Here is a 9821-nt window from a genome sequence, read left to right as displayed (position 1 = left end):
TAACACTGGACGTCATGAAAATCAGCCCTGACTCCATTCCTGCTGATTCTTCAGTAAAATGACCTCCTAAATCCGAAAATGAACTCCGTTTTTCCCTATCACCCACCATTTTCAGAGGCGCTCCCCCCTCCAATTTTTATCACTTTTCGGTCATTTGGAGGAATTAAAAGGATTATTTTAGCATTTAAATTTTTTCTATGGGTTTTGAAGGGAGTTAAATCCTAAAAAAAATAACATTTATGGTAAAGGGGTACATTTGGGGGGAATTAGTATCCATAAATTATGTAAAAACGCATTCAAAATGATCAATTTTGCATTTTTTTTGCAAATTTTCACGTATTTTAAAAAATTTCCAGCTTCCATTTCACATCATCCTCCCTTGAATGATAAAAATATATGGCCACAAGAAACATGAGTAATAAAAAAAATGTTTTACTGCATAGCATAGCAACAATAATTAAAATATGTAGCAATACCTCGGAAGATTCACTAAACTACGCTGGCCTCTCCCGCCTGTCCCGCTCAGGCTTGGACAGCAATTCTCTTGCTTTTGCAGCTAAAAAAGGAAAAGTAAAACTTTATAATTATGCGAATAATATAAGATTGAGATTTTTATACTCTCATTGGAGTTAAAAGTATTCTTTCTCCTTAATTGTGGAGTTCCACAAATTATCAGCCTCTTAAATCAATTATGTATATTGAAGTTTTTGTCACCTTCCCTCGGTATACCTCTAGTGATCGAAGAGTCAACTAGATCTGGACAAGGATCCTTTTTTCCAAAGTAGTTTAAATTGTGCAAAACAGTAATTTGTTGATAAAAAATAAGTTGATTTACTCCAGCCTTTTCCAAGTGGATGTCAGTATGTGGGCTTGAGTTGTGATTATTACCGTGATTTAATGTGTAATTATGTTACACGTGTGTAAAAGTCATCATCATCGCTTCAGCTATGTTTGCGGTGAATTGACTTAAACATCCCAACAATAACCTCTCTCTTTAATGCTTAAAAATTGCGTATAAATTTTACTGTGACTGCCAGATTGGATTAAGCTCCAAGGATTAAGCTCCAAGTGTTTGCTGTACCACTTGCTACAGTAATTTGACGAAATACTTGGTCAAACTACTATTGCTGCTTCTTTACGGCTTCCTTTGTGAATACAACAGCCGCGCCCGAGAAAAACATTACATCTTACGGAACTGGCCTCTGCTAGAAAACTTCTTTCATGATCATAAAAATGTCGCTCATGTTTCCCTGGTCCAACAGAAAATATTCACTTGCCACCATTGCACATCAAACTAGGACAGATGAAATATTTTGTGAGCAGTTTCAAATTATCATTGGGAACGATTCCATGAAGAAATCACTGAAGGAGAGGAGATTTTCAGAGCTATTATTTTTTCCAAATTATGCTTTTATTTTTTCCAAAGTTATAAATATCAATTTTCCTTCGTAATACAATGTAAAGATTAAAATTAATTAAAGATTAATTACAAAGGTATTACAAATTTATATTTCCCTTGTATTTTGCCTTTTTATAACAACTGAATTGCGAATCATCTGTATACAAGAAGTTTGAATACAACTGTTATACAATTGTATTACAAAAATCAGTACAATTTGTAAATGCACAAAATATATACCATTTGTATACAAATGCTTGCGTTGTCTGGGATAGAAATACTACATTGGTGTTCAAAAATAGGTGTTATCGCGGATGTCAGTTTAACAGACAGACATTACTCAGAAGAACCTCTAATTACGAAGCATGTTAATCGGAAAAAATTTATGGGATTTGGTTAAAATATATATTACGTTCAAATTCAAGTTAATATTGTAAAATTCCATTAAAAACACTCTTTCCACCCAACGAATGGGCCACATCCGTATCCTTAATATTTTAAGCGTACGTTATGGCATTGTAAAAAGCCTTATCCCAGAATTTTGAAAATTTTAGCCTACAGCATTTTTATTTTTTAATATCGCCCAAAATAGAATTTTATAATGCGATAATAAAATTAATAAATGATTAAAATGGCGAAACAAAGCCTGTCAAACTATATAACTGCATAGATAGAGAATATCAACTATCGTGTAGTATTAATCCTTAAGATTATCACTATCATTATTTATTATTCAAAAATATCTAACGTATGGTGTTTAAATAGAACACATATCGGACTGCCCAATTTGAAAAGTATTTTTTGCATAATGAAAAGTAAAGAAAACTTTGTAATTCCGCATAAATATTTAATTTATGACCTAGGTTTCGACGTGGCATGTCATTGTCTGGTACAGATGCACAGAAGACAGAATAAACAGCCGTACACAAAAATTTTTTTAAAAAATCTTTACTTTTCATTATGCCAAGAATTTCCCATTAAGTCACACCCGAAAAAAATACTTATTTACATAATACTAATTGTAAATTTAAATTTATTGGTATGAAGTAATCCTGCAAATCGTGTAGATTGTGGATTATTAACTCAATATAAAAAATAGCAGCAGGGAATATCCGACGCGTTCCACAGCCGTAGAAGCGAGCTTACGTCGATTTCCCGCCAAGAAGCAGAGCATTCACGTTTGAGTTCTGCTCCACTATGCTCCGGCTCCATTGTTGGAGCGGAGCAGTTCAATTCCTGCTGGAGTGGAGTTCTCACAAGAAATGCTCCGCTCCGGAGTGGATCACTTAGGTCCCATTGTCTTCCCTCCGCTCCGGATCGGAGCCGCAGGAATTGAACTGCTCCGCTCCGGCAATGGAGCCGGAGCATAGCAGAGCGGAGGAGCACTCCAGGTCCCTGTTTTGAACCCCCCCCTGGCCCCAGAACGAAATTCGTGGCTAACCCACTGGCCGATGACACATTCAATTATTTATGCTTAGTTCTAGCATTGGGATTTTTCTAAGCTCACATTTCGGATACAGCTTTTTTCTATCATAACTCAACACTTACTTCACCAGCTCTTTTTCTGTCGAAGCTAAAACCTGTGAGATATTCTGCCTGAGATATTTATCTTAAAACAGATGAGTATGTTAGAGTAAAAGTATGAAAATGTACATATTGGTTTTCCTGACGTGTTTGTTTGTCAATACATTATATATTTTGTAAATAAGTTAGTTATTACTTTCATACGTGATACAGCCAGCAACTCTTTTTTTGCTTCTACTTACAATTAGTACCCTGTTATGTTATGCAAGTCATAATGAAAACTGACATTTACAATGTGGTTGTGAGGAGACACGAGGAATTCAGGAGATTTGTAAAAAAAATATTATTCTCATCTGCATTACCCACGTTATTTCGTTTGTATACTTATTTAATTTAAGAAGTACATTAAGTAGCCCTCTGCATCATTGCCCTCTTGAAATCTTCCTGATTAGAAAAATTAAACTTCAGTGCTCTGGCAGCAGTGGCTTATACAGTCAGGTTTTGATGAAAAATTTGGTGTATGGCTATTAAGTATAAGTCAAAACAACTTTTTTGATAGTTGAAAATTTGTTGCCAATGAAAAGCCATCAAATATCATATTAGCGACATTGATTGTAGCTTTTTAATCATTAGGAATAAATAGAATAGGAATCCAATCACAGTGGCGTAACTAGGAATATGCTTCGGGGGGGGGGGGGGGTTACGTTAGAATTTACAATAAGTCAAAACTAGACAATAGTTTTGAATATTATTTTTATTTCTGTGAGGCTTTTGGGGGGATCATCCCCTCATCCTCCCCCCCATAGTTATGCCACTGTCCAATCATATTCATCTCAGAGCAAAGTAAAACCTACCAGCAATGCATGTTTGCTAGAGACTGAGAAAAATGAACTTCTTATTTCATAAAACAATTTGCGGTGAACTTAACCAGTGAAATGAGATATAAATAGGCACTATGAATGCAAATGTACCAAGAATTCAGAAAGAAAGGAAGAGATTGACCAAATCTGGGCGCTAAATGGAGAAGGGTAACGTTTTTAAATTGATGCTAGACTTAATGACCATCATATTAACCACTGCAGCTTTGGCGGCAGTGGTTAATATGATAGTCATTAAGTTTAAAATTTTTTTGAAAAGCAGTTGGATTTTGAAAATAAATGTCTATCCAAGACCAAGCCCTGGAACCTAAGTCCTTATGGGTGAAATGTAAGGAAAAGATTACTATTAATTTCAATGTTATGAAAACAAAAATTATTGCTAAATTGATTATAGGTATGGTTTTTCAATAAGTGGGGATTGGCAAAACTTAAATTTCCTCTTAAATAAAAACATAGAATTACTATGAAAAAGTTTCCCCCGTGGCTATCAAGCTCGGATCCCTTTTATGAAGGTGTTCATGATCAGCGTGGGCAACCAAGCACACCCAAATTTCTGGCTACGTGCCTGCGTACATACACTTACGCCGCTTCTCCACCAGTCCTTAGTACCCGTCAAAAAATAAGTACTCTGGTTCTTCTTCTAGCGAGTCCAACCAGAGACTTTTGGGGAGCTGGGGGGTCGTGTCATTCCAGTGGCACGTCGTCGAAACACTCCGGCCACCTCTAAGAAGAGTAACAAGGAGACTGTCAGCCAGGTCTTGGAATTTGCTGGAGAGCACTCCTTTGTTATTACGACAGCCTTGCAGGTAGGGGATGTTAATTGCCCCATTTTACCACGAGATAATACAGTGGTTGAAATGAACCAATCATGGAAAGAGTACCAAGTTGTATGGACTTTCTCAAGGTACTTGGTGAAACCAGCCAGGTTTGAAGGGACTTTAGTATTTTCAAGCTGAAATTTCATAGAGGCAGAAAGAGGAAAAGCGTATATTCTAGCCAGTACACACAGGTGTATAAAAGGGGTTGAGGAGAGGCCTGAAATGAGTAAAATGGAGAAACAATGATGCACTGTACTCTGAATTAGGTAAATTTTATATGCATGAGGTCATGCTATAATGCACAGGCATATATATAATTATTTGCAAATATTACACCATAAAATACTATGGGGGTTGCTGCTTCAAATGAGTTACCATAATGTTACGTTGATCTTGACCCCCATACTATAATTGATCCATCATCTTAACCCTTTCTAACTCAGAGCTGCTTCTGGGAGAAATCAAATTTCAAGACGATCCTTATTTAAAAAAATGAAATTTTTCCACTCAAGCATAGTTATTGTGCAGATACATATTTCATCCTTAAACTTTACAGCACAAAAAAAAACATGCAGAATAAATCTTTCCTGAATAGAGCTAAAAATGTTTACATTTTAGATGTTACTTAGAAGCAACAATGGGTTATGGGTTTTACAAGTGTGCGTACCAATGAGGGATTGAGAGAGGCAAACCAGAAGGGCCAAAATAGTGAAACTGAATTTGAAAAATATTTCTCAAGGGTTCCGAAGGCATGATTGCCTCTTTTCACCAAATATTCACTCAGCACTGGGGCCAAACCGAAGTTTAGAGTCGCTCAAAGCAGTCACATCAGCCACCACCCCTCTGAAGTGAGGATCAATAGACGGCATTACAGTGTAGACATGACACTCATGAGCTGCTTTTGAATGAATGATTAATGAACTGTGAAAAAAAGTCTGAAAATTGAAATGCTTCTAAATCAGCTCAGCAGCTGATTAAAGAGCTCTATTGTTTTGGGAGAGGGGAGTGGTTCACCACTTTCTGCTTCCCTATCCCACCTCAATGTTTAAGCACTTTAAAATAAATACAGGTCTTCAAATAGTTTTTATATCAACACCAAAGGAGGATATATGTTGGCATAAAATCATTTGACTTCAGGCAGATTTGAAACTGGATCTCCCAGCTTCCAAATTGTTGCCGGGTAACTACAATTTCCTTGTACATATTTCAAAATAATTTGAATGATCATGCTTGTAATGGGTATATATGCCAGTAATTATAAAGATATTCCTCACGAAAATGTATTTTCTCCCAATATCTCCTTGAATCTAGGTGTTTTTAAGCTTGAACAAATGCATAATTCCAGATATTATGAGACGCAAGAGAATTTATCTCTTGTCTTGGTTTTAACTTTCATACTTAAAAAATGCTATAAAAATATTATCAGTACCTTAAGTATTTATCACAAATAAGAAGCTTAACAGCGAGAGATAGGAATGTAATATGGAACGTAATAGAAGAAATTAGGATACACCGAAAATTGTCCATTTTGATTAATCAATTAACAGTATATTTGTACAATAATAAGCGTGTACCTGAAAAAGTCATCAATTTATAAAATTTTCCTATGAAAATATAATTCTATTAAATGAAAAGATAATTCCTTGAGTGAGGCATGAAAATGCTCTTTATGGGTTCACTCACTCTTGGTTGTCAATATGAATTTAGATACTCAAGTTAATCCAAACACACCAAAAGCATGATCACCTAACAAGTCCAAAACACTTCAGTTCGGAACAATAGGGTGGTTTCCTATTATTTTTTTATTGCCTATATCGGAAGATTATTAGTCCTGGAGTACGTAATTCACGCTTTTAGATTTTTAAATGACGATATCTATTTTTCGCGATTAAATGAAAAGTGAAAATTTTCAAGCGCGCGAAAACGCGACGGGTAAGGAAATCTCTCCGTGTGACGTATTTCTGGTTCCCCCTCCCGTCTTGTGAGGTGACCTTAATCGAGGCTCTGAGCGGTGATACAACGCAGGCTGCTAGAGGGTAGCTGAGTGCCTTGCTGACTGGTAGCGCTTGGCTTAAAAAAGGTTTATTAATACCTTATTAAACGAAGAAAACTTTCCGACCTTAGCCAGTTTTAATAGGTGATTATTAAGACATGTTTCCCTGAGCTTTGCACCTCATGCATGCATTGGTAATCTCAGACGATGTATAACTCCCATCTTCTCCTATAGAAACTAGGTCCCTGTGACGTCACGTGGAGTGGCATCACATGGGCGCCAACCTGGCCCTTTTCAAATGAGGATAAAAATGGACCATTGCCATTCGTCTAAACCGGTATTTCTAAAACGAAATAATTTGTATATTATGAATACAGTAATGGTGGGTAACAAATCGCAATCAATGCCTTTCGGTTTCTTTGATGAAGGAAACTACCCTATTCATTTGATAATCCCTCTCCAGTCTTCCAGTTAAACTTAACGGCCATTACCATTGCAAATTTCCTTCCTCCTCCTCTCTGAGGTATTTCCCTCTAGCCTTTACACTCTTCATTACCATCCAGATATAATGCCGACTCCTATTTTGATTTTCATTCATTATGTACTCAACTTGTGAAATTTGATGCAGTTTTGACACTACTGTAGTGAGATTTACATGCCATGAAAACTGACATTTGACTCAAATGCACCGTCAAATTCTTGAATGCTAAATTTTCAAACCATTCAAAGCACATAAATGATGTAACGTAACTTTGTACAAGGCATTCCAATAAGTAAAGATTATAATTTTTGTGCAACAAAAAAAACAGTACAGTTCAATACTCATAATACAGCTTTATTTTATATTTTATTCAGGGTATGGATAAATAACATATTGTTTCTCAAGAAAATCTGAATATTTGGACCACCAAAGGTTAACTAAACTTTCATAAAATCATTACAACAATGATACAGCATTTACTACATTCCTTTTCCTTCAAAATAAATCATTTATGCAAACAGAATTATATATATATATTTATAAAATAATTGATAGAAATATCTTGGCTGTATTACAATGTTTTCAGATAGGTAAATGGCACAACACTGTTTGCAGCACTAAAAAAAAACTTTTGCACTACAACAAAAATCCTGTTGAATGCACAGCTTTCTCTCTTTCACTAACTTCCATCTCTCTGCTGCTGAATGAAACACTTTCACTTAAGTTCACATTCAGTCCAAGTGGGAACGAGCGAAATTGGCCAGTCTGTTGTAAAAAGAGTCATATAAAACATTGAACATATAACTGTCCTCTCTGTACAGGAAAGTAAAAAGAAACAAATACAACAATACTGCTCAAATCCTCATACTTTTGAGGTAGGTGCCATTCTTCATGTTGGGACACAAATATGACTTGAAAATAAAACATTGGGAGTAGTGCAATCCTTGTCTTAGGATTAAATTTACTCGCCACTACTCCAACTCACCTCTTTCTGCTTCTTAGCATCTCTCGTCGCGAGATGAGAGAAGAGGATTCGGGAGCTTCTACGAGTATAAATGAGTGGGGGTGGGGGGAAAATTGAGCTTACGAGGGGGATTACGGGAAGGTTTCTCACAAAACTAATCCCTCTTCACGTTCAAGACGACTGCAGGACTCGGCTAAGTGAGAAAAACTCCACAAGTCGCACTTTACTTGCGACCATGCCTGCCTCCGAACGGCCATCGCATGGGCGTGGCCGACGAGTTACAAGAGTTCGAGGAGGAGGAAGACGACGCAGATGACGACGAGAGGGGTGCGTGGGAATTGGCCATGGCCACCGAGGACTGTGTCTTCCCAAAGGTTCCTTTGGAGACCTTGGAGATGTTGCCATTGGTCCCTATGCTCAAGGAGCGTTCCCTGAAGGGTGGCATGGGAGGTGATGACGAAGATGATGCACAAGAGCTCAGGCTGGTTGATGGCGTGAGTCCAAATATCTCTTGCACCGTTGGCCGGTGACCATTCCTATAGTCAGACTGCAGGCTCTCTAAAACAGAAAATATGCAATATGAAATAAATACAGGGATAGTATACTGGCTATAAGTAAGGAAAATTATCTAATCACAATAGCAAAATTTGAGCTAAGAAAAATCAAATTATTTACATAGAAGATAGAGCCTTTTCTAGTAAATGTATAGGTGACTCCCATAGTGGATATTACAACCCCATATATTCTTGCAATGCACATAGGGCAAACATAATGAATGAGAAAAATATTAGAGTAGGAAACTATGGAGACGTGACTGAATGTAATCATTGGTACATAACTGCATGGCTACTTGAGGCTACTGAGTAAAGACCCAGTCTCCTAAGGATTACAGGTTGAATATAGGAATTAGGTGGCTTGAAAAAGTGAGGGGAACAGTGCATTAAACAAATATTAAAGTAAATAGAAGAATTATGTATCACTATCATCCACAAGGCTGTAATGATATGTGTCAAATGTCAAAGGTAAATGCCTCAAAATTTTAGGAGGTTATGGTTTACCCCATAAAAATGAAAACCACCAAAAAGGTTTCCTGATAAAAGTATCTATTATGTAATGATTAGATACAATTTTTAGAAAAACTCAACAATCAAAAGAACTACTCCCAAGCTTTCCACTGGAGTAAAAACCGCTCTCAAGGCACCCCACTACACCATGGTTTATGATATTCTGCGGGTTTAACAATATCCCCAAAAGTCATTACATACTTGATGATTTTGATTACTTCTTTTTGGTAACTTTTAGAAAAATTCGTCCTATCAACTGCTGCACCAAAAGTAAAAGTCAGATTATTATAGTAACTCACGTTAAAATACAGAGACAAAATAACATTTTCAAACTGTGTTATGAAAAAAAATTGTCATTAAATTTAGCTTTAGATGTTTTTTTCTTTGTTTCCAAAAAGTTTCCTGTAATAATCCTGGTTACCCATAAAGTGGGTATGTATAAACTCCGTCCCTTGAGACCCGCTTTATAACCGGATTTTACTGTACTTATATATTTCTGTAAAATTTCAATTTTCTATCATTTGAAAATTCAATACATACATAATTTTTAATGCTGAATTACTCAGACCAGAGAAAAGAACATGTCATATGACTAAATACCAATTTTATTCAATGAGCTAGCCACAAGGAATTTAAGAATCATCCAACAGATGACTTGAAACTTGGATTGATTTAAGTCAGTGAACTCATTAACCAGAGT

The 9821-nt window shown here is 36.2% G+C and overlaps 1 protein-coding gene across 5 annotated transcripts in view; it reads right to left on the bottom strand.

Annotated features, from left to right (window-relative positions):
• Window positions 1-7426: 7426 nt before the first annotated feature.
• Window positions 7427-9821, bottom strand: part of LOC124156362 (rhotekin-like) — a 585015-nt gene continuing 582620 nt past the window's right edge. For all 5 annotated transcript variants that reach the window (XM_046530887.1, XM_046530888.1, XM_046530885.1 and 2 more), the window contains exon 9: window positions 7427-8615. In XM_046530887.1, coding sequence (XP_046386843.1) covers window positions 8281-8615 — 335 coding nt within the window. In that variant the 3' untranslated portion in view covers window positions 7427-8280. The remainder of the gene's footprint in view (window positions 8616-9821) is intronic.

This window comes from Ischnura elegans, chromosome 3, assembly GCF_921293095.1.
Source record: "Ischnura elegans chromosome 3, ioIscEleg1.1, whole genome shotgun sequence".
Lineage (NCBI taxonomy): Eukaryota > Metazoa > Arthropoda > Insecta > Odonata > Coenagrionidae > Ischnura > Ischnura elegans.
Note: the sequence above shows the minus strand (reverse complement) of the source record. Positions and strands in the feature narration are given on the sequence as shown.